This window comes from Micropterus salmoides, unplaced genomic scaffold (genome assembly GCF_014851395.1).
Source record: "Micropterus salmoides isolate LMB-PRFRI ecotype aquatic unplaced genomic scaffold, ASM1485139v1 Ms_hic_scaffold_9, whole genome shotgun sequence".
In the NCBI taxonomy this organism is placed as follows: domain Eukaryota; kingdom Metazoa; phylum Chordata; class Actinopteri; order Centrarchiformes; family Centrarchidae; genus Micropterus; species Micropterus salmoides.
The window spans coordinates 29,836,543-29,862,924 of record NW_024044681.1 but is presented as its reverse complement, the minus strand read 5'-3'; the positions used below and the strand labels follow the sequence as shown (position 1 = coordinate 29,862,924).

The 26,382-nt window shown below is 41.3% G+C and overlaps 1 protein-coding gene across 1 annotated transcript; it reads left to right on the top strand.

The window, feature by feature from the left end:
* The first annotated feature begins 177 nt into the window (after positions 1-177).
* On the top strand, positions 178-20,501 carry slc8a4a (solute carrier family 8 member 4a). The gene is given in 10 exon segments (XM_038707430.1): positions 178-1,026; positions 1,357-1,431; positions 3,714-5,124; positions 5,252-5,363; positions 5,366-5,768; positions 13,244-13,350; positions 14,363-14,481; positions 15,610-15,709; positions 16,742-17,014; positions 18,693-20,501. Coding segments are annotated over 8 exon segments (2,838 nt in total). The 5' UTR covers positions 178-1,026; positions 1,357-1,431; positions 3,714-3,780; the 3' UTR covers positions 19,073-20,501.
* Positions 20,502-26,382: the final 5,881 nt, after the last annotated feature.

Here is a 26,382-nt window from a genome sequence, read left to right as displayed (position 1 = left end):
CTCTGTCTACAACCATCCAGTCTACAACACACACAGCACCAATCCACAACAGACCTACAGGCAACAACATCTTTCCTGATGATTACTGAGTCTTTAAAACGGACCAGATCTTCAGCTTTTAGCCTACAGCAGTTTCACTGTGCTGATGGCTGATAACGATACTGAGCAAATTATGAGTATTTAGGAATGAAATGTTCATTCCTCCCGGACTCCTGATGCGCAGACAGGAGGACCAGCCGTGCGTGTAGCGCTGTTTCTGAACGTCTCCTCCCCTGTTTCTGCAGTGTTACTGCTTTTGCTTTTCTCGCTCATCGTTTCTTGTGCCAGTGCTGCCCACCGCCAGAGTAGGACAAGACTTCCATTTGCATAACACCACACTCCCTTTTCTTGTCTGCCACCATCCCTCTGCTTGATATCCATCTTGTCCTGATCCGTGTGCGTTTGCGTCCTCTCACTCCTTCCCCATTCATTCACGCCTACTCTCATGTGCAGTCCTGCTTGGTTCTTTGCGTTATTCAGCTCAGACAGACAAGCAGGGGACATTTTTCAATCAGTTAATTTTTTTGGGATTAAAGAAACACCCTTAAAGCCTTTTAGAAATTGACAGTTTGGAAGATATTCTGACTGATACAAGCGGGACGAATGGGGACAGAGTCAGTCATTTAATTTATTATTTTACGCATCAACAATCGCACGTACCCTGGAGAGGAAAAAGCTGAAAACGCATTGTGGTTTTTGAGAAATTACTTAGCTTTGCGGAAGGTGTCGCCGCGGTGGAACAAGGGGAATTTAATGTGAGGAACTAATCCGACAGTGTTAAGTTTGCTGAGGTAGGGTACCTGTCAGGAAAAAAATAGCGAAGAAGAACCGTGGAAAGCTACGCGTCATTTCCAAGACACCAGCGCAACAAGCCAACACCATTACACCAGCCTGCTGTGTGAATGGCACACGGGGTGTCTTCTTCTGTTGAACTGGTGCAGGGGAGCCACGCTGTGACCAGAGTCCAGCTGAGATTCGGGGATTTCTGTGAGTATCTGTGGGACTGTTGTGCGCACTAAATGGACCAGTCTATTTGTCCCTCATGCACAGCCTACTGATGGGATAAGCGGCTTTCTCCTGCAATTTCCAATAATCTTCCTCAGAACCCAATTGTAACTTAACATTTGTCTCTAGTCTGCAACAGTGATGTTTTATTTAGGTTTTTACTCCAGTTACTAAATCGACTGGCCCAAATATCTGGTTTTTAATAAGCTTCTTAAAACTCTCTAATGTGGAATCCTTTCCGGCTAGTTTTCATGGTGATTATAAGACCATCTTTACAGTTCCTTAATTTAAGATAACCTGTCTTTTTTACAGAGCGATATGAAAGATAAGTTCATCTCCTGAGGCCACAACTTCCACACAGAGCTGATCACCGACAACTGCACCCAGGTGAGTTTTCTGTTTCTTACAATATTAAAAAATTGGAAAAATATATCCCACTAAAAATCAGTCATATTCCTGCATGAGCATCTCGTGTTTTCTCCATTATGCAGGCGCTAGCTCATAGCTGCGTGCAAACAGTAGCACGTGTTTTATGCCGTTTTTGCTTAAATTTCTGTTAGATTGTGTGTTTTCTTCAACACAAAGTCTCAATTAATTCACCTCTTCTATTAACATCAGATTAGTTTTTTGTTTAGACATTGTTTCTGCATAATTTTCCTTTTTGTGACTTTTCATTCCAAGATAGTAGCGATGACATTTATGAGGAGTGTCATTACAAATTCAGACTGCCACCATTTAAAAGAAAACCTGAAAAGCCCACCTTCTCTCACAAAACCAGAGCTCACATCAAAGTGTGACTCATTATGTACAAGTGTTTACTTGCCAATGTGAGACCTCTGCTTACCAAACAGGAACAGGTTTGATGATTAAATCATCATAATCCTATTTGGATTTGTTTTTAGATTGGGATAATTTTGGAATTATTAAGACTATTAAGCATTATTAGATGACCTTGATCTTGTCTTTTTAGTAGTTTATAAAGGATACATGTTGACCTGAGGTTGTTAATCAATAAATAGATATTAAATAAACATCAGCAGTGAGGAGACTTGCAGTTTATAGAGTTCCAGTTTGCATCCTTACAATCTAAGAGGCAAGATTAGCAGATGATCAAAGTCAGGTGAAAAACTTGACTAAAGGATCCTGTATTCTTCGGGAGATAAAGCTACCTGGTGATTTCAGTAAGGAATTCGTGGCAACAGATGAAAAGATGTAGTCACCTTTTGTCTCTATAATATTGTCCAAAAAACATGTTTTATTCCTGCATTCCCACCAGTTGGAGAGCTTGCTTTTACCATAGAAACGTCACCCACTCAAAATTTGTGCATGGTTGTGTGCCAGATGAAGGCAAAGGAATCAATGATATCACAATGATGTCAGTGCTGTGGAATATTTAATTCTCTTTATATTACATATATATTGTACTCACAACTAATATTACAGACTTGTGATTCATCTCAAAGCTTTTGAACCTTCAAACCTCCTGTATCAGGAATTTCTGTAATGTCTGGTATGAAAATGTCCTTTGAAAATTAGGCGGAGGGTCACAGTGCTCTGTTCCTCCCCTGCTTGTTGCAGGTGCCGCTGTCCATGGTGCTGATCTTGCTGGCATTTCCCTCAATCTGATGAGGAAACAGGTGTTGAGTTGTTGCATAAACCTGTTAAATGACAACTTCATTTATACGTCTGTGCTGCGCTGCTTCACCCCTAAAATGTAGCCCCGATGGAAATGTGCACTCCTGTTGTGCAGGTCAGAGTGGAGATTGCAGCTTTTTCTCTGCTGCATGTCAATGAAGGCATGTGCTGTAGATAAAGCATTGTGAAATCTCCTCTGCTGTACGTGGGCAACCTATTTTTGAGACGGAGATGGTTTTAAAATTTTAATTAGGAAGCACCAGATTACATTCCTTGGCGTTTTTCTTCTCTTTCTCTCTCTTCACATTGATACAGATGCTAATCCTCTGGATGGCATTGACGCTGTACTCTCTGAATTGTTCACTCAAGCTGTTAAAATGGCCATGCTGCTGCCAAGAAAACCCCTGTGAAATTATTTTTAAGTTGTCCGCTGACATTGTTTAAATGTCTTACGTAAAATAAAAAACGCTTACTGCATTTTTTTTAGCATTAAAAATATATATTCCAGACTAAAGTTGCAATTTCACAAGAGACGAGGATTGTGTCTCCTTTGAATAATCTTATAATATCTTATAGCTATATCAGTAGGCCTGGGCTGCCTAAGAACAACTGCTCTTCTCTTGTTATACTCGTTGTCAGTGAAGATTATTTTTGGAATCCCATCTCACTTGACAGTACATGGTGGACTGAGTCAGTTTTCCCCTCAGTACTACAGGTGCAGAGGGTAACATTTCTACTGCTGCTTAGCACAAAATGACCACATTATATGTGTGGGAGTTTGACAGGGTAGTTCAATACCAATGACTCAGCGATTAGTAGGTACCAATATTTCTGGCTTTCCAAACTCAGACCAACCAAACGGTTGGATCCCACGTTGTTTGCACACAAAAGAACGTAACTGTGAGCACTTTTGTGATTTTAAACATTTGTTTGTAGAGGTTATTTCAAGAATAGAACTCTAAAGGATGAACATCTGACGTAGTGAATGTGACGATCTAATCCTCCACACCAATGTCTTTTTCTTTTTCATTTAGAGCTTTGCATAGACCTTCACATGCGACGTGGATCGAACTCCAGCACCAGAAGACTCATCACGCTGTCATGTTTCTGCACAAGCGTATCCTGAATTTCACTCCACCTTTCACACCATGTATGTTCATGTCCATTCTGCTGGTTCTGCTCCCAGGAGTCACTCATTTCTCCCACGGCAGCGCCAGCCATGAAGATACTGGCAGCACACCAGGCAACTGCTCCAGTGAAGATAACTGCTCTGATGGCGTGGTGCTGCCCATGTGGAACCCCCAAAACCCTGCGGTGGGTGACAAGGTGGCACGTGCAATTGTTTACTTTGCTGCCCTCATATACATGTTCCTGGGCATGTCCATTATCGCAGACCGCTTCATGTCTTCCATTGAGGTCATCACTTCTCAGGAAAAGGAGATCACCATCAAGAAGCCCAACGGTGAGACGACAACGACTACAGTGCGCATCTGGAATGAGACAGTATCCAACCTGACTCTGATGGCGCTGGGCTCATCTGCACCAGAGATCCTGCTGTCTGTCATTGAAGTGGTCGGCCATAATTTTGAGGCTGGATCTTTGGGTCCCAGTACCATTGTGGGCAGCGCTGCCTTCAACATGTTCATTATCATTGCTATCTGTGTCTATGTGGTGCCAGAAAATGAAACCCGCAAGATAAAGCACCTGCGGGTGTTTTTTGTCACTGCTGCCTGGAGCATATTTGCCTACATCTGGCTATATCTCATCCTGTCTGTGTTCTCCCCCGGAGTGGTGGAGATTTGGGAGGCCGTCCTCACCTTCTTCTTCTTCCCCGTCTGCGTGCTGCAAGCATGGATTGCAGACCGACGCCTGCTCTTCTACAAATACGTCCATAAGCGTTACCGTGCTGACAAGACCCGTGGCATTATCATCGAGTCAGAGGGAGATGCCATGTTCACTAAAATGGACTTGGAGATGGACGGCCAGGGAATGAACTCCCACACTCACCCTAAAGAGGCTCTGGACGGGATGCTGGAGGGGGTAGAGGAAGGTGGAGGAATGAGTGCAGAGCAAGATCAAGAGGAAGAGGCCCGACGGGAGATGGCTCGCACACTGAAAGACTTAAAACAGAGGTACCCGGAGAAGGACATGGAGCAGCTGATTGAGATGGCCAACTACCAAGTACTGGTCCAGCAACAGAAGAGTCGGGCCTTCTATCGCATTCAAGCCACACGCATGATGATCGGAGCTGGGAACATCTTGAAAAAGCATGCAGCTGACCAGGCCAGGAAGGTGGTGAGCTGTCATGAGGCCAGCGGGCAAGAAGAGGACCCCAACACCATCTACCTGCAGTTTGAAACCTCTCACTACCAGTGCTTTGAGAACTGTGGCTCACTAAAGCTGTCAGTGACACGGCATGGAGGAGAAAGTGGCTGCACTGTGAAGGTAAGGGTTAGGGTTAAAATCAATTTTAACTGCTTGAGGCATGGACACTATTAAATATTCAGCATTTTATTATAACTCAAGACACTAAATATTTAATAAAGTTTCTGTATTTGCTTATACCATACAGGTGGACTACCGCACAGAAGATGCCACTGCCAATGCCGGCTCAGACTATGAGTTTGCTGAGGGCACTTTGGTCTTCAAGCCTGGTGAGACAACAAAAGAGTTCACTGTTGGCGTTATGATGACGATATTTTTGAAGAGGATGAGCACTTCTATGTGCGCCTCAGTAATCCACGTATCGTGCACCGAGCTGAGGTCTCCGTGCTGGAACCAAGCTCAATCACCTCCAGCAACAGCATGGTGGGCATCTCCTCCCACGTTCCTCCAAAGGCAGCCCTGGGCAGCGCTCACACCGCCACAGTTACCATCTATGATGACGACCACGCCGGCATTTTTACATTTGAGAGTAACTCCACAAGGGTCAGCGAGAGCATCGGCAACATGCAGGTGAAGGTTCACCGGACGTCCGGGGCGAGGGGGAAGGTGGCGGTGCCCTACCACATTGTCGAGGGCACTGCCAAGGCAGGGGAGGACTACGAGGAGGTTTCCGGCAAGCTGGAGTTTCAGAACGATGAGACCATGTGAGTGACAATTTCTCTTCTTGTTCTTTGATCATGTCATGTCTTGTTGTTGCTTCTCATCACTTTATCAGCCACATATCGGTATGTTAAACAGTCCTGCTAGATTACTGTAAATGATCTATTCTGGTAAAGGATAAAAGGGTTTCATGAGTCATAGATACATTTGCTCTGAGAAGTTTAGATCTTTCAGAGGGATGACGTGGGAGGGTAAGAGGATATAATGGTGAGGCAGATAATGAAACATTGTTGCTGATGTAAAAGAAGAAGAAGGAGAAGGAGAAGAAGAAGGAGAAGTAGAGGCATAGAAGCAGCTTTCTGAGAATGAATTAGCATGCAGCCCTATGGGATTTCTGTGGAGGTTATATGCAAGTTCATTGCAATGCAGAGCAATGAAAACTCCACTGCAGAAAACAAAAGAAGTGTATGTTAGAGACAGAGAAGAGGAACAGAAAATCAGACAGGTGACTTACACAGCAGCGATGAAGGGATGAGGGTTGAGCAGCTACTGGAACAGGTGCAAGCAATGAAGCCCCTGTGATAATTTCAACAAAAGGATTCATGGATGCACCAACAGAGAGGCAGATAAAAAGAGCAGGGAGGAAGGGTATAGAGAGAGCTGGGAAAGTGCGATGTTGTGTGGCAGGTTTGGATGAATGATGAGTACACTTGTAGTGTTTCTTTTATGATGTGACGAGCAAAGGACCTGGCACTTATCCACTTTTTTTTACTTAAAAATTGAAAAAATACCGTAACCGTATCAAGCTCATCACAAAATGATTTCCAGCACACCGAAGGACAAAACAAAGGAACAAAATGTGTCAGATGAATCGTCTGTGTGAGGAGGATTTCAGGGCTCGTGTGTAGGTGTATTGTGTAGGTCGGCTGAGTGGGAGGAAAGGCAGGTGAACACATGGTGTCACAGAGAATGCAGATCTCCCTATTTTATTCTTTTTTTGCCTAGCAGTGCAGGTGAGATTTGAATTTATTTGTCAGTTTGCTTGTGCCATTTATCTTTGCTTGCTCCTTTCTATACGTTTGTCTGTTTGTATTTTTAAGGTTGTTCGTGTGTATTTATGTGCACTGAACCACTTTAAGCCCACATCAAACAAAATGTTGCTCCAAAGGGGAACTAAAAAGAGCTTCTTGAGCATCCAAAGCAATTAAAGAGAGTGAAGAGGGGTTGAAGAAGTCCCTAAAGTTCTCCACAGCTACAGAACCTGCTGTTAATAAGACTAGAGTGTATAACAATATGAAATGAGAGGCTGGCAGCTTGTATCTGCATTCAAATGGAGACTGAGCATTAGATAAAACCCTGCGTCAGTGACAAAAGCATCTACACACTTTATATTATCTGGACTCATGCTTGCCTCGACAGTCGGTGTGCAGCAGGAGACGAAGGACTGTGGCGAGCAGGATCCAGCAGAGGAGGACAGGTTTGCTACCAGAAAACAGATGAAAAGAAAACCCAAACGCAACAAGAAATGCCAAAGCAGTGCTCATCTACTCCTGTGCTCCTTTGAATAGCAAGCAAGGACTTCAAGGGGAATACCGGAGCACTCTGATCATAAGTACAAAAGGTTTGACTCACATCTTGAGTCAGAATTGCCAGGTCAGGTTGGGTCAAATCACAGCAGCTTATTTATCTTTTCGTCAGCTGAACTTGGAATCTAAGACACTTGTTGTCAGATGGTTAGAGAACTAAATTTTATTGTTGGAAAAGGACAGTGTTCACATCCGTTTGCTACATAAAGGTATATAAGCTGGTGTAGAGCCATTGAGCCAAAGTTCTCCTGTTGACCAGATTTTCAAGGACCTAAGTCTTTCTGCAATATCACATTTTGCTCCTGCTTTATGCTACTTAGATGCTCAAGTCAGACTGAATTTTTTATGAGGTTGTTTAATGTGGAGTGTTCCAGGAGAGTCCGTCCTGTTAAAAGATGCAGGTGAAATTCCATCACTCTGTATCTTTGCATTGTCATCAAGTATTTCCGCTTTCGTACGTACTTATCTAAGCGTGTATTTGTGAACAGACAAGCTTGCACATGTTCAGTGTTAAATGTATGTCTGTGCTCCTTCCTTCCTGCCAAAGTTCATCCTTCAAACAGAGCTGGCTTTTCTTTCCCTGGCTGTTCACGACAAAGACTTGACACTCGGCAGCAGGCCTCCAAGCAGCTCTGTGTGTGTGTATTTGTTACTGTGTCTCTTGCATTGTGTGTCTTTGTGTCTGTGTACATCTTCCACGTTTGAAAAAACAGAGGAGCAAAAGAGGAGGAAAACAAGTTTGAAAGCTTTTGACATGGAGCCAGAAAGAACAGTTATAAATCCAGGCATGCACTTAAATAATAATTTACCATCTAAATTCTGCAGTGCAGTAAATAGATTATGATGTACAGACAGAAACCTCTGAGCCAAAATAAACAGGCTGACATAGAGAACCATTGTGTTTATGGATTAGAGGAAGATCTGCACAGCCTCTTTGACGCTTGTGTGTAGCTTCTTCTTGTATCTGTTTCTGTTAGCGCCTCAAAATGTGTGGCACTAGTTGAGGCTGAGGTGGATAACGGGGGCAGTTACATAAGCTAATATTAGCAAGATGTGAGGAGATCACCTTCTGGAAAGGCAAATAAATACCGTGATATTCTTAATCTAGTCTGGATCAATAACATCCTTAACTTCCTGACAAACATAAAAGAGGAGCAACAGTGTCAGGGTTGGGTAACGTTAACACATTTGGAACCGTTGAAACCTTTCAATAGCATGTCTCCTATGTTCATGCTCATCTAGGTAGATCATCTAGTGTCTTCATAAGGTCAAAATTAATTTGTTAATTGTCCAATACATTGCTTTATGAACAAAAGGTACAAAAAGACATTCCTATCAGCCTCAGTTGTACTTATATTAGTGCTTAATTGCTAATGTTAGCATGCTAACAGCATGCATTTTGCTCAAAGTACTGCTGTGTAAGTACAGCCTAACAGAACCGCAGGCGTGGCTGTATGTATGCTAGAAAATAACTAGTTTGTATGACATGTCGTCCAAACACGTCAGGCAATCCTAGAGATATAATATGGGGACAGCAACAGCCATTTTCCGACAGTCTCTCCTGGAAGGCATTCATACTTGGCTGTACACATGAGAAGTGAAAGAAAAAGTAGTGTTGAGAACGAAAAGTGGAAAAGCCTCTCTCCTTTCTCACCACCACAGACCTGGCCAATCACAGCATGAAGCGTTCGTGAATGTCAGATTGTCGTTAGTTCAATTATCGTTAAGCAGCCCTTCTCTGTTATGTTGCCACCCAATATTTGCAAATACAAGATGTAGGATCTATGTATATCATTACATATCAATATATCATTTTCACTGTCAAAAACATTTTGCTTCCATATATATATCCTCTGCATAATAACACAACAACACATTACAGTGGATACAATATAATGTTCATCTTTTTGTGCTGTTGATATGAGAAACATATTTCTTCATAGTGCTGCTACATTCTGTTCACATTCAAGACTGTCTCTCTGGAGATGGGAGAGATTCAGCATCTTGCTCAAGGACACTTCAGCATGGCAGATACATGCTGACACACTGGTTTGATCCACGGTTCTTCACCTGAATGGCAGTGCCCCGTTCAGTCGTGGGCCTTTTACATACTGTCACGCATTTATGCATTCACTCATTCTACCTACTGGCTCCCAGGAGGGCTGGAGCCCAGCAAACAGTGTAGAAAGTAGAGATAGCCTCCCAGGGAGAAAATAGAGGCACACAATCACTCACACTCATACCTGTAGGCAGTTTGGAGTCTCCAGTCCTCATGACTTACTATACATGTCTTTTGACTGTGGGAGGAAACTGGAGCATCCTCACCAAACCAACGCACCATGTGGAGGAGAGGGAAACTCCAAATAAAAAATGTCACACAGCTGCCTGGTCCTTTTTTCTAGAGGTGACAGTCTCAACCGCAGAGCCAAACCACCCTAGGGCCCAGCTGATTTTTTATTAATTCAATGGCTAATCCACATAATTAATTTGCAGACAAACCAAACACTTTTCACAGTCAATGGCCGTCAGAAAATGTGAGAAAGAGAGAAGAAAATCTAAGAAAAAAACATTTAAACATTTTTACTGGAACTCACAAAGAGCCAGCCAGACCTTTTCGCAGTGTATTCCACACATTCAGCAGAGATTATGGTTGTTACAGGTGGAAAAGAGATCAATCTTCAGAGCTCACAAATACTGTCCTGTCATTCACAGTTGTGTGCGACAGATACAAAAGCAGGATATGTTACCCACTGTGGCTTCTCAGAAACTATTCCAGGAGTGGGCTGAAAGAGATGGCCAACACACTGTGAAATGTGATATGCACGTAAGAACTTTACAGTCTTGATAGAATCCTGCGCCTGTAATGAGAGTTTTCATCAACCTGCAGAGATACGGGACTCAGGAGTGTTGCTACTTTACCTGATTCTTACAGTGACTATTTCAAACTCAAATGCAGGGAGACTTACAAATACAAGCGCCTCATGAAAGTATCATCAATTTTAAAGCATTGTTACGTATTAAGAAAGTTTTTTTAGAAGTCACTGACCTTACCAAGAAAAGTTCAAGCCAGGTTCAGGTGTGATGAAGAAGTTTTGGAGACTGATGAAGACTTACATAGCATTGTTTCTTAAGCCCGGCTGATACAATGTGTGAACACATGCCAACACCAAATCTGAAGAATACTTCCTGTCTGAGGATCTACAGAGTTTCCAGATGAGGTTATTGTTCACCCCTCTACATGTGTAAAGAGTCTATTGGTTACTGGTTCAAATCAAGACACGAAGTGTGGCATTAAACCCACATGCAACCCTTTCAACTTAGAGCCAGTCAGTCAAGAAAATGAAGATAATCCCGACCTTGGGTTACCTAACAAATGTATAACAGTGCATCATTATCATGCTAGATGTGTTGGACCTTGATCTTAATTAGTGAGCTTTAGAGGTAGTGGTAGGCAGATTGTTTACCTTTGCCAAACTGTTTCTCTCTGTTTCCAGTATTTATGCTAAACCAAGCTGGCCAACTGCTACCTCTAGCTTTATATTTGGATGTTGTAGTGAAACAATGTTCAACTTCTACCTTCACCCTATTAGCAGCACATGTTGACACAATTTGCTCTTTGGATTTTGTAGCTGACTCATAGCTTACATTTGTTTATTAAAATTTTGTATGTTTGATTATTTCATTGATCCAGAATCTATGAATTTTTGATGCAGCTGCTCATTGGTTGTACTTAGGATTCGACCAGATGAAAAAAGATAATGTAAGACTAAAGATTACATGTAAGACTTATTCATAAAATAATCTAACCCCAGTCATTTTTCCAATCTATTTTGGAATCAGTTTTGATTTGTTCACCTTTGTGTTATTATCACCAACCTTTTGTCTGAAATCAGTTCAAATGAGCATTAGGCTCTGGCAGAGGTTGAATTCAAATTGCCACCCAATCAGCCTAATGGAGTATGTGCACCTACGTTCCTGCTGCTTTTTGACAGCTTTCCATTTAGAGCTTGTGTTTTAGTGAGAGGTCTGTGAAATGTAAATGTTTGTCTGATCCCTGGCAGTTATATCATGCTCATCTTGATACACTAAAGCAGGACAAACTATATCTGCCGAGTGTGATGTAACATCAAAATGGCTGCTGCGTGAATATGGTCCATAGCAACTGAACTGAATTTATGCTGAAGCCTTTCCATGATGCTTGAAAGTAAACTTATTGTGTTCCTGTACATACTGCACTCGAAATAACATCTTGTTTAAAAGATAAACTCTTTTGTTTCCATTATAAGGACTCTAGGCTATACTGCAATTTCCTTTGCTCCCACTGGCATGACTTTCCTTGACATTAGACAGGCGATGACGGTATCATACAAGTTTAAAATAAACTTGCAAGCAAAAGCTCTAGCTACGTGTTGTTGAATCCTGAGCATATAAGTGTAGACAGAAATAGACAGCCACCCACATATCATTAGGGAGATGGAGGGAGAGGGAGAGAAAAGACTCACTCTGACAGAGTAGGAAAATGTGGGCTGAGGCAAATATGTCGGTCCTCACGTGTTTTTGTAGCATTCAGATTTAACAGCACAAACTGTATTTTCTAAACCTTAAGAGTTTACCTTGACTTGCATGTATTCCTAGATTAAGCGGTGCTTAATTTCCACTGAGAACAAGATAATGATTCAATTTCCCATGACTTCAAGTGTGTGGGTTATTTCACCATATTTCTCTTGTGCTCTAATGGAAGTAATGGTGTAGAAGGATTCCGCCCTCTTGTGGGCTTCTGGGAGAAAAGAAAATATTGATTTATATTTGTATATATATAATTCAATATTTGGTGTGACCACCCTTTGCCTTCGAAACAGCATTAATCCTTCTAGGTACCCTTGCACATAGTTTTTGAAGGAACTCAGCAGGTTGGCCTAAACATCTTGGAGATCTGTGGATTTAGGCAGCCTCAGTAGTTTCTCTCCTAATATCTAATCCCAGACAGACTTGATGATGTTGAGATCAGGGCTCTGTGAGGGCCATACCATCACTTCCAGGTGTTACTGCACGATGAATAAGTATCTACCTGTATTTCTCAGCATTGAGGAGACCATTAACTTTGACCAAATCCCCAACTCTGTTTGATGAAATGCCTCTTCAAACTTGCAGGAACCTCCACCATGCTTCACTGTTACCTGCAGACATTCTTGAACCGCTCTCTAGCCCTTCAGCGAAAAACAGCCAGATATTTCAAATTTAGATTTTTCAAATCAGTCCAGAGCACCAGCTTCAATTTTTCTGCACCCCAGTTCCTGTTCTATGCTATTTGAGTTTCTTGGCCTTGTTTCCATGTTGGAGGTCTGGCTTTTTGGCCGCAAGTCTTCCATGAAGGCCACTTCTGACCAGACTTCTCAGGCCAGTAGATGGGTGAACTGTGGTCCCACTGTTACCTGGAAGTTCTGATGGCACTGCTGGACATCTTCCGATTGCGAAGGGAAGTAAGCATGATGTGTCTTTCATCTGCTAGATCAAGTTTCTTTGGCTGACCACTGTGTCTACGGTCTTCGACCCCATTTCTTTGTGCTTCTTCAAAAGAGCTTGGACATCTGGAAACCCCTGTCTGCCTTAAAATTTCTGCCTGGGAGAGACCTTGCTTATGCAGTATATATAGTTACCTTGTGTCTTGTTGCTGTGTTCAGGCTTTTGACAGTAACCTGTCTAAAGCAACCTCAACATGTTGGCTGAGTTTGGCTTGAGTTTGTCCTATCCTCAACCAACTGTATTCCTGGGATCTATTTTTGCTTTAATTGAGGTAACAAATGGACAATGCAAGTTAACTCATATTGACAACTGCTGTTATTTCCTAAATAATGCTAATTAATTAATTCATCCATTCATCTATCTCTGCTTGGCTCCATCCTTTCCCTGTTCCTTGACCCTTCTGCTTTTAGGAAGCTGTTGAATGTGAAGATCATCGATGACGAGGAGTACGAGAAGAACAAGACTTTCACGATTGTGTTGGAGGAGCCCATCCTGCTGGAGGTGGGACAGAGACACGGTGAGCTGAAGACTGAGTGATTTTCCTCATTATTTTATGGCTTAAAATACATTTTACTTTGCATCCACTCTCCTTTGTGGAAAGTGGATGCAAAGTAATCCTATGTGGCATCTGAATTCTTGAGCTAGAGCAGTTTATGTCCATTGACACAAATATCTCTCTGGGGCTAAGGTGTGAACTCTTTAGTGTTTTTGGTGCATGTCATTGCCATGTTTTGTGCTAGAGGTTTAAAGTTGGGGTAGGCAATGCTGGAGACAGCTAGATTTTGAAATATCCAACCAAAGAAATCCCACTCCTTCTATTCAGGCCTCCCTCCAAAACCTCTCCATCCAAAATACATTTTTATGCACAATACATGCACGGGCAGAGTGCAAGCAGGTAGAGAGAGAATTTCAACAAATATAACAAAAATTACTTCCAAAATAAGTTGCCTTTCCTAGCTTTAAGTGTTGTACATTAAAAGAGCTTGAGCTTAGTTAGATCATAGTCAGGGTTAAAAGGGCTAAAGGAGTTATTTATAATTTGTTTATTTGTCCACATACAGTTGAACATTAATTATATTTTTAAAAATGTACCGCATTGACTTTTGCAACATTGCAAAAGCAAACAGAAACATAATTGGTTTCAGATTGGTACATGATGGGCATGTTTGCAGCTTTTCATGCCCATACCCACCACAGGATCTCACAATAAGTAAGTCACCGTTGTCACAGAAAATCAAACTTGCTTGGATCATACAGCACTTGCTGAACGCATACACATAAAAAGATTAGAAATTATCAAAAACTAAAACACACAGTATATAAAGATTTGCCTGTTTTTATAAAACTACCTGAACTCAATCAGGCAGTACTTACTTATAGCTGATAACACTGAATTGACCGTTCTCAGCTAACGTTTTAACATGAATCCTAATGACCCTTAATATAATTAATTCTCACACAAACAGTACACATGTAACACTGGGTTTCATTATAAATGAATAGTTTACACACCTGTCCGTCTGCCGCAGGAGACACCAACGATAACAAGACAGTGGTGGGACCGGAGGACGTGTCAAAGATGGGCTGCCCCTGTCTGGGCGAGCACACTAAACTAGAGGTGGTCATTGAGGAGTCCTATGAATTCAAGGTAAGTCAAAATAGCTTTAGCCTCAGAGCCAACTCACCTGTCACACTGATGTTTGCATGTTTTTGAATTTCTTGGAAGCTGATATGGGCTAATGAATGCCAATATTCTACTTGTTTTTCCAACATTTACCTGCTCTCTTCCTGCTGAATATCCATCACGGCTGTTCTTTGGACTTAAGAGAGGCTGTTACAAAAAAAGAACATGTTAGGTTCTTCAGTCAGTGACATTGACTAGACACTGCATTAAATCTGGAGTTGGTCCCCAGGCGCTGTACAGCGACTGCCCACTGCTCCCTTCAGGGATGGGTTTAATGCAAGAATACCTTTTTACTTTCAAATCCTTAAACTTTTTTACAGAAACAATGAGAGCATGTAAACAAACCAAACAACATGATATTTAAGATTATTCTGTTTTAATTATCTGCAGTGAGGACTCAAAGTTCAACCTGACCTCATTCATTTAATTTGTTCATTTGCTGTAGCTTAGTTAGAGCAGGGAGATAGTGACAAAATGAAACACTGATATTTTTGACTCTCACACCAACATCAGTTATGTCACAATATCAAATACGTTCAGAAAATAATAATCAAATAATTTAACCAAATGCATCCTGATTTTATATTGCACTGACATAAAGTTGGAGGTTTTGGGTGTCTTGAGAAAGACACGTTTAAAAATGAAATGCTCAAAATCAATGCAGCAGACTTTAAAAAGCTCCTGTCAGAGCCACAGTAATCCTCTTTTAAAAGTAAACTAATCTTCATGTGTAAAATTCAGGCTGTGTGTCCCTTTAAACCAAATTTAAGATGTCACATGATATTGCACTTTGGGCTCCGGTTGTGCTGATAATTGCAGCTCTATTTTCTGCACTGGTGTAAAGCAGCTTTATGCTGGCAACGTGCCTTTTTCCTGAGGGATAGTGGGGTTTTGTGCTTCCCTGCATCTGTTTTGGTGAGTCACTGTGTACCACAGTGGGAGGAATGACACGGTTAATTGCACTTTAATTCACCACATCGGTGTCCTTAGTCTCATATGACAGTGTTAAGATTGTATTGATACTGTATATCTGTTGGCTGACACCAACTTGTCCCTTATCTTTGCTTTCCTTGTCTTTGTGGCCATCTGCAGAGCACAGTGGACAAGCTGATCAAGAAGACGAACCTGGCTCTGGTGGTGGGGAGCAGCAGCTGGAGAGAGCAGTTTGTTAGCGCTGTCACTGTCAGCGCAGGTGAGTCGCGGCGTCCTGAAATGTCTCATCTGTTCATCCCACTGAAACCGGACCTGTGGAAGATTGAGGCTGCAGGCAGGATCCGGCCCACCAGCTGCTTCTCACCAGCCTCACTGTTGTGCTGGGGTTTATTTTATTTTTTGAGAGACTTACGTAATAAAATCCAAAATGCTCCAGTTTGGCATTGGCTTAAAATTTTAAAAAGTAAAAATAATAATAAAAAAATAATTTAACAGATTATTAATGAAAGAGCTTACAAAACAAAGCCTGTTTTAATATATTTTGACAAGTCTGTGCTTATTTGCTGCTTCCTTCTAATCCAGACATTTCATTAAAAATGCATGATGTGGTGAATTCCTCATGTGGCTCATAAAAACTAAACTTACCAGCTCTGCTTGGACAATTAATGGCTCTGAAGAATTCACGTAGATGTACATGCTATGGTGTACCTTTTTTATTTTATCCTTTCAAAAGCCATTCACTTGGCTTTTTGAACCTTTTAGGTCTGTACTAGTGTGCACAAGTACGCATTTGGGCTAAAAGCTGATTTAGACACCAGGGATGTGTCATTTTGTTAATACACTCTCTTTTCTCTCTTTCTCTCTCTGGTTGAGGTCACTCAGATTTTCATGCAGAGAGTGTATGTATAAATAGAAAGTACACTTCCTGCCTATATTGAGTCATAGCTGTATTTACAAAATTGAATGTTTAATGAAAAGGTTATCTTCCACACATCTGTCAAATGGCTTAAACGTAGTAGGGGATTGTCTAGTCTCAGCTGGATTTTGCTGTCAGATAAGTTAAGTTTGATTAGAGCTGGAACTATTTACTGCTTCACCATCCACATTAAATGTGATGTCACAGCTGGATAAAATAATACTTAGCATCTAATTCTCCCAAACAACAAAGATCTGATTCAGGTTTTATATTGTGGGATATGGTCTTCAGATAACCTGCCAACAGAGACGGCAGAAGCAGCAAGTGGTTGTATGTATTTTGCAAGGCTTAATGCAACTCTTCTGTCTTCGCCAGGTGATGATGATGAGGAAGAGAGCGGAGAGGAGCGCTTGCCATCTTGCTTTGATTACATTATGCACTTCCTGACAGTTTTCTGGAAAGTCCTCTTCGCTTTCGTCCCACCCACTGAGTACTGGAACGGCTGGGCCTGCTTCTTCGTGTCCATTTCCCTCATTGGCGTTCTGACAGCTGTAACCGGGGACTTGGCCTCTCATTTCGGCTGCACCGTCGGTCTCAAAGACTCGGTCACTGCTGTGGTGTTCGTGGCCCTCGGCACCTCTGTTCCAGGTGGGCGTCTGCGGTGTCTGTCAGCTCATACAGTGAACTTGACCTGGGTCTCCTCTGGGCTTTGCCAATGCAGTAGAAACAGCTGCTTGGGGGACTTGTGTAACCTCTTCCTCTGCCTGTGCTGTCAAAGTAATTCTCTCCAGAGCTCTTTGCCTGGAGCATTAACAAGCTGTAAACTACGAAAAACACATTTTCACTTGTTATTCTCTCTGTGCTGCCTAATTGTATTCCCATTTCATTATGTGCTACACACAACGACAGAAAGGCACAAATGCGAGTGTGAAAATTAGGTTTTGACAGGTTTTAGTTCAGCAAGCCCCACACACTCCTTCAAGTTGGCAGACGGGTTATGCTAGAAATCACCAAAACATCAGCAAGTTACAAAATCCACAGGTAGTGGTCATATTAGCCTAGGTTATCAGTTCATTTTGGTGAGCAGAGACAGGGTTTCAGAGATATTATGTTCTTTATACATTTTTGTGATTTACTAATGCATATTTGTGCCTTAGATAGTGACCGTGTGGTTCCCCGACTGGCTTTATAGGATATGCTTATTGAATATTTTTGTTGTTTAATGGGGAAAGTTGCTCAAAAATAAATGCTGTACATGGTAAGGTGAGGTCTCCATGAGGTACTAATTGGTACCACTTTCTAAAAAGGTATCCTTTGTTAAATTTTAAAAGTGGTAACTAATGGCTTTTTTAATGATTAACAAATCACTTATTTTATAGATCAGTCAGAGTGCAACATTTGATTGGCCGTGTCTCATGTTTTTATCTTATCTTACTTCTACAAGATCTTTGTTGGGAGTTGCACATGCGCAGTTCCTAGTTAAGGACTACTAGCCAATCAGAAGCAGAGTAGGGCGGGTCCTGAAAAGACGGTAAACAGGCTTTGGTTCACCTGTATATGTTCCCCTTACCAGCTTAGCAACATGGACTGGAGCGAGAGTTTCAGAGTGGTTATTAATTTGTAACAAATGTATCTTTCAAGGGAGAGGAGAGGAGTGTGCTGCAGCTCAGTGCTCACCGGTGTTTTTAAGGGCGTGTCGGACTAGCCGCTAGGCGAGCATTATGACGAATGTTTTCTTGTGACATCACATGGAAGCAGAATAAAGCTGATGATACACGGAGCAACTTTTAGAGCAGTGGTGCTGGGCAATGTTGCTGTCAATGGTAATGAGTAAAGATTACAACCGTAATCCCCTTCTCCCGCCACTCCGCCACCCTCCCTGCACCGCTACTATCCGTTCAAAACACCACCAACAAGATTACCCAGCAACATTGCTCAAAAAGTTGCCCCGTGTATCATCAGCTTAAAAGGCTGGACTACAAACGAGCTGTTTTCAGGCAGTTCAGAGCAGTGTTTTCTGTGGGAGATGGGAACTCCCTTTGGGCTTTTTCACTTTGCAAACCTATTACATGCACAAAAAAGGTATATAATAAAGGAGAGGGAAAAAGCCAAAAAGCAGAATATGACCTCTTTAAATTGTCTGACACCCTTTGTGCCCCAGAGTGAAATTTTATATTGTATTCATGGGTTTTAAGGGAGGGAAGGAAGAGAATTCTGCCAGTCACAGTTTTTGCACACTACTGATCTCAGTAGCTGGTTTGCACAAATTCACAAATTTCTTTATGTCTTTCTTTGTGCTTAATTAATACCTCTTTATCTTTTAAAGATACATTTGCAAGTAAAGTGGCTGCCATCCAGGACCAATACGCTGACGCCTCCATTGGCAACGTGACAGGCAGCAACGCAGTGAATGTGTTCCTGGGCATTGGGGTGGCGTGGACTATCGCGTCCGTTTACTGGCACACCAAAGGCATGGCCTTCAGGGTGAACCCAGGATCTCTGGCCTTTTCCGTCACCCTGTTCACCGTCATGGCGCTGGTGTGTGTGCTGGTGCTGCTCTACCGCCGGCGTCCCAGCGTGTCAGGCGGAGAGCTCGGGGGCCCACGGACACCCAAGCTCCTCACCTTCTTCTTGTTCCTTTCCCTCTGGTTCATCTACATCCTGTTGTCCTCCCTGGAGGCGTACTGCTATGTGCCTGGCTTCTGAGATACAGGGAAACCCACAGACACGGCTCCTCTCCTTGTTTTTATAGTCTACTGAATGTGTTTTCTCTCTGTTTTTGTCTATTTTCACAACGGTTTATAACTATTTGTATCATTAGTTATTAGTTATACTGCACAATATCTTACTGACTTTGAATCTTTGGACTTTGGAACTTTGCTACCACCCACTATGCTGTGAAGTTTAGCTTTAGCCACTGAATTTAAACCTCTTCTCAAATTTTCTTCCTTTTTTGAAACACTATGTTCCACTGGACATTTATCTAATAATTGCTTTCAGCATAAAATTACATCAAACCTTCTGTCACGTGACACGTAAAACTTCTGGCATCATGTCCTCTCTCTGTGTGGACAATTATTTGAGTTTTTAAGTGTTAAGAAAGCACAAGATTAAAGCATTCAGAGGATTCTTTGTATTTTGAAGGGTATTGTAAAATGGAAAATTAAAGACGGTGCATGGGACGACTTGGAATTTACATACAAGGAAAGACATAAACTGAGGCTGAGGAAGTGACCCGTAAAAACATATTTGTGTGTTGATATTTATTACTCAATCTATACATTAATTATTCATTGTATATCATGTATAAGATGAACATTGTGCGTGGGAGTTTTGTGAAAGAGTAGGTGTGTTTATTTTTGCACGTAATGAGATTCAGAGTTTCTTGGTAATCTTTTTTAAAGTACTGTATGTAATATTTTTGACAAGGCTGTTGATGTGTTGATGTTTTCCTGTACATGTGAATAACAGCTCTGTCATGATCTTTTCACTGCCTGGTCCTCTTCCCCACAAAGCTTTCTCAGTCAGTATCACATTCTCCATAACCAGGGTTAAAACAATCTTTTTAATACATAAGTCATTCTGCAGCAGAGTGCTTGCTTGTACTATGAACTATAAATTCTTTGAGCACATTTATGACTTTTTTGCGTGTGTGTGCTCATCTGCTCTTCAGCACAATTTGGCGAAAGGCATGGCACTTTAACTGACTCCACGAAAGATACGGGAGTCTGAGTGTGGATACGAGAAGGACCAGTTTTTCCTATCTGTCATGCTGACACTGTGAACGTTCTTCTTCAACATCACTTTTGTAAAAAGCGTAGGAGAGCGAAGAGCCACTTTTCAGATGACTGTAGGAAGAGTTATTAGGTCCTAATGACAGCACAATCACCCAACAGGTCCATCATTCGGGATAAAAATGTGCTATATGAGAAGACATCTACAGTTTTTCCTGAGTGTCTCCTTGTGTCGCACAGCAGTTGATACTGAAGTTTTTTTTAAATTTAATCTAGAATCTGTAGAGCCATATTTATTGTAACAGTATTACAGTAGAGGTATTTATATGATCAATTTTAGTTTTATTGATATGCATGTTTATTGTGTAAAAAGTGGAAATAAATGTTGCTGATTTATGATGCCATAAGATGCCTCATTGTCTTAATTCCACATTTCAAGAGAAAAAAACAGTGAACGCTCTCTTTTTGACGGGGGATCTTTCTATATGTGTCTAAGAACCAAAGCACATGGTTACCGTAATGTTACCTTATTTAGATTTAGGATTTATCAGAACATTAACTCTTTCATTCAAGCGAGTTATTACAAAGCCAGATCGGTGGTTGTCTGGAAAAGTGGACAAAAATTGTAACATTAATAAATGACAAAACAGGATTTCAATATAATGCAACCCAGGTGCAACAAACTACAGCCTTATCAATCACCACAGTCAAAACAAGAGGGGTTCCCAGCCTAGGAGTCAAGGCCTCTCTAAAGGGTCACAAGATAAGTCTGTGGGTCATGAGATGATTAATCAGGGTTGGAAAGAATAAAAACACAAAGTTCCATTTTTTTTCACTTTTATTTCTTTTGCTGTTTTAATGACATTAAATAATTTAATAATTTTACCACTTTGGGCTTTGAACTTTTATTTAAATGAAAACATCTGAGAAGTTTAAAGGGAACATCACTATGGTGTTTTTCGGACACTAAAGATAATTACTTTAGTAATAACATCATCATAGTATTACTATAGGAATGTTCTAGTGTGTTCAAAACCACTGAAACACTATATAAAATAACTATAGTAATACTAAAATAATATAGGAATAATAGAAAGTGGGAAGAAGTGGAGAGCCCTGAACTCCTTCAGAGGAAGAGCACCGAGCCACTGGTACAGGTATGTGGATGACACATGGATCAAAATTAAAAGCCAGGAAGTGCAAGCCTTCACAGAACACATCAACTCTGTGGACAGTAACATCAAGTTTACACGAGAAGATGTCCACAACAACAGTTTGGCCTTCATGGACTGTGCTGTACACATTGAAGAGGACAGGTCCCTGCAGACTGGAGATTACAGGAAACACACACACACAGACCAATACTTACTTTTCGATTCCCACCACCCACTGGAGCATAAGCTAGAGGTCATCAGAACCCTGCACCACAGAGCAGACAACATACCAACAAGTGCCCAAGCCAGAGAGAAGGAACAGAACCATCTGAAGGGGGTAATTACAGCCTGTGGATACCCCAAATGGAACTTTGTGAAAACAGCCACAAGATCCAGGAAGAACAACACCACAGGGAATGAGGAAGAGAAGGTCAACCACAACAACATTGTGATTCCATACGTGTCTGGAGAAACTGGAGGAACTCAGAGAAACTCAGGAGGATTTTCAACAAACACCACATCCCTGTGTTTTTTAAATCCAATAACACGCTAAGACAGATACTGGTCCACCCCAAGGACCGCACACAAGAAAAGCAATCTAGTGTATGAGGAATGCACAGACCTGTACATTGGGGAAACTAAACAATCACTACACAAACGCATGACTCAGCAGGGGCCAACTCCTCAGGTCAAGACTGAAACAGTTTATTTACATCTGAAGGATAAAGGACACTCGTTTGAGGATGGATGGTTTGAAAGAAGTGTCAGGTAGGGCTCCATATTAGCCCTTGAAACAGGCCTACCAAATGTTAAACGCTGCCACTTCTATATAGCATAGCATAAAGTCACATAAAATAAAAATACTGAATAGAAATACTGAGCTTACCATCATTAAAGGCTGCAGTCATAGGAAAATAGAGCTCCACTGATAAGGTGTGATATGGATTTCATCAAGTTGATGATTGTTTTGCCTGACACTCAGAAGCAGCACCAAATTACAGAAAATAATTTGAAAGAGAGAAAAGAGGGTTTTGAAATGAGAAAAGTATTTTATCACATTTCCCACTGTAGCTTACACAGTGTCTTGATAATTGTGCCATTTTTATAGCAGGCAGAAAGATGTACTAATTCCAAACACATTAACGGGGGAAATGAACCCCCACTGTGCCAGAAGATTATCATTATTTCTTGTAGGCACACCGTCTCTTTTGTGAATTGTTTGGGCGGTGAGATTACTTTAACTCAAAAACAGTGATTTTCATTTTCATATTCTTTCTTTCCACGCGCTGTCAACTCTCTGGCAGTGTTTGTATTTAAGGTCACTCCTGCTGTATGTGACGAAGGTCTGAGGTCTGAATGCCATTTTGAATAAAAATTCTGGGAGCAGATGAAGCCGTAGAACTTGGATGGATTTCTTTTTCCTTTTGCATTCGTCTTAGGAGCTACTAGTGTGCAAGTCAAAATAACAAAACAACACCAAGTTCATAACCATGCAGACATTTAGCCAGAACCAGATTCCTTATAATAAACATTTTCATCATCCTTTTTTTTTTTTGCATAAAACTAAATAAATGAAATTAAAATTCTTGATAATCTCCAGTGAAAGAGTGTTTGTTCTGGCCTGTTCAAATCTAATGGCATTTAATAAAGGCTGGCTAGTTAAATTATTGTTCTGTTTACAATAATCTCTTTGTAAAACCATTCATTTCATCAAGGCTTACATATATTGTATTATTTGTCACCCATATTTCCCAGCTCTACCATTTTGCTGTATTGAGTGGGAAATGAGCCATGGACTTAATATGCATACACATGCTGAGGCTGGATGGGTTTCCTACTTGCTGCCAAGAGCATGCTGGGATATGCTCCAAGCTCCTTAGAAGGAATATGCAGGTAAAGACTTTGGCTGATAAAGAACTGGTAAAAAATATGTAATACTAAGTCCTAAGTCCTAAGTAATCTCCTAAGTCCTCTGTTTTCTCTTTTTGTTTTTCAGGGTAGGGCAGTGGCCTGTGTGACCATTACAAAAAGAAGCCGTTGACAGTTTTCTGATCTGCCACTTCTATGGTTACACTTTGGTTAGAGCAGGACTAATATTTTGACAACAGATTAAATGACTATGTGTAATGTGAAAGGTGTCACTGGCAGTGATGAACCCATACACAGCTCCCGACAGCTATCCGTAGATAGCCCTGTTGTTTCGGTTTACTCTCTGCACTCTCATCACTATTTTTTCAAGCAGTAGTAGGCAACTGTTTTTACCAAATAAGCCCTGATTAACCCACTGTACAGCAGCTGCACAGCACCAAATGAAAGAGTTAGCTAATATCTGGAGAACAGAGTGAAGCATTTAGCTGAAATGCTTCACTCTGAAAGGAGAGTGAATATTGGACTTGTTTTCACCTGGTTAATTTTTCTCTGTGTCAGCTAGATGTGTAAGTAAGCAACTCTTTGCAAACTTTGCTAAGTTCATTTAGCACCACCACAACAATTTTAGAAGGGCATAATGTCAATAGGTGCGTTTGAGATAACGGCGGCTGACTTTCACCGACTTGATAGTCTAACGTGAGCTGCAGGTGACTGCAAGGGCGGGGTATAAAAATGGCGCCATCAGGTCGGACACATTCTACCTGCAGCAGCTTACTATGAGCTGAGATCAATGATGATCTTGCGGCATTTGCAAAGAAAAATACCGCAAGACCAGGCAATAGTGTGGTTCCAACTTGGTGCAGTCGCGGAAAAGCAACTGCAGCAGCCTTGCTCCCATGAGGTTTTAATGTCATGTGACATGGTGACGTTTTGCAGCGCCAGCGAAAGTTGGACACAATTTCTAACCAGCATGCCTTGTTTTAAGTCCTCAAGTCAGCACTGCGCAGCGCGCATTAAGTCAAACACACCTAATGTTACAGTTTGTTGCTCTGCCCCCAAGTGGCCAAAAAATCACTTAACACAAGCTGAAGAACATGGAAGTAAAAGTACTTTGTTAAAGGAATAGTTTGACATATTTGGAAGCATTCTTATTCTTATATTTCAAATTGTCAAGTTAGTGAGAAAAGAAGATCAATACCAGGGGCAGAGACAGAAGTTGTAAACATTTGGAGCTTAGCCCAAATCTAGTGGGGTCCAGGGGGAATTTTTTTTAGCAAATCAACGATCCCCAACAGTGCCAAGTAAATTTGGTTTTCAATAGTCTGAATTGAATAGACGGAGCTCATTTACTCAGCAAACACCGTGACAGCCCTTCAAGACTTGGGCTGAAGTGCCACCAACCCTCACTGATATTTGATGTATAAGAATTTTCAACAGGCCAATTTTAAAATATAAAAGATTAAAATATTAACGACTTGTCAATTCAGCACTTTAGCATACTCTGCTTTATGGTCTATTTTCCTCTAAATGGGACCATGATTCACTAAAGGAACATCATGTTGTATTGAAGAGGTCTTGAAACTAGCGATTGAGACCATAAATTCATTAGGAAAGTGTTTAGTGAGGTGATAAATCAGCTGAGAAGTAGGGTCATTTTACCATTGTTTCTGATGGAACCAGACTTCTTTTTGCAACCAGAGGAGTCACCATCTATTGGCTGTACGATAGAATGCAGGTTTAAGGGGCTTCCGCATTCGCATCAGGTCTCAAACTGGAAGCTTGTGTAAAACTCAAATTGAATGAAGTGCTTTAAGTGAGTAAGTTTAAGCTGTAACTGTCTAAAGCACCAGCATCCAAAACAATCCTACGCTAAGGCCCGCCAGACTCATTGACTCATTAAGAAACAAAATACAACCCACCAAAACCAGTCTTTCCACTGTTTAAACAATCACTAACTCTGGTTTTGTTGAAATTAATCCTTAATTCACTGTGTGAGAGCAGAAACAGCCATTGTATCACTCTCAGGGACTCACATGCATTAACATGCACGGGAAGCCAAACCGGCTACCAAAACAAATAGCAGAGAAGTTCGGATGACAACACACACACACAGACTGTGATGTCATTCTCTGTTCAGGACGCCATTACTCTGTTATATCTTTACATAGCAAATATTTTAATTACTGCTATATTAATGTTCAGAATATCATATAAGAATTAAGTAAATATTTAGCATAGATCATACTTAAAAACCCTCAATACAGGGTCTTACAAGAGAACCTCCTGCGACTCAATGAAACAACAGAATTTTGACCACAGATCATGTGGTGACCTAAACAGATATAAAGAGGTTAGAGAAGCACATATGTCAAATGTGATGATTTGCATACTTTTCAATACTTGCACCTACTGCACTAAATCTGATATCCACTGGGTTGGGACTATTGTCTGGCTTGTGCTGTGCAAATTCTTTACACATTACCGTCACAGCTGTGATTGGGCCTGCATTTAGGCTAGTGGCTGAAGTGTCTCTGTCTGTCTCCCCTTGTCTGTTGGCAGGGCGGAACAAGTGGACCAATGTGTCAAGAAGTATTAGTATTTGTATACCAAGAGTGTAGACCTGGATTCGGCACACAAAATAGTGTCCTGTTCCGACACCCTTAAGCGAATTGCTGCCACACCTATTGATCAACCGTAGACACATTTTCTCACATACAGAGGTTGACCTGTGATTCTTCTGTGTGGAGGCTGTGAGACTCACATGTCAGAAATGACAGTAGAAATGCACAGCTAAAATGTAGCTATAATAGGGGAGAGTGGGTAATGTTTTACCACTGCTCAGTTGTAATTCCTCTAATCATGAGCAAGCTTGGGTGATTTGCATCGGGTGGTCAAATTGCTATCTGCCAAAAGTTTGCTACGTCTTTGTTGAACAACAAACAGCATCTATCTACAGCATCATTTAAATAAAGACTCAAAAATTACTCGGTAAAATGATGATACACAGGTTGTACAATGCAGACTACAGCCAGACAGTCTGAATAGTTGTGGCTCAAAAAGCAGCAGAAAAAAACCCACAAAAGGTATTTGTGAAGGCCACAAGAGATCCCAAATAAACAAAAAGCAAAGCCAGGCTCTGCCTACTGCCTTTCTCAGCAGGCATGACTGTTGACCTTTCGTTAACTGCTAAATTAGTGTGGAACTGGTGGCTCCGTTCTACTTCATGATTTCACACAATGAGAAGATCATTTCTTGGTCA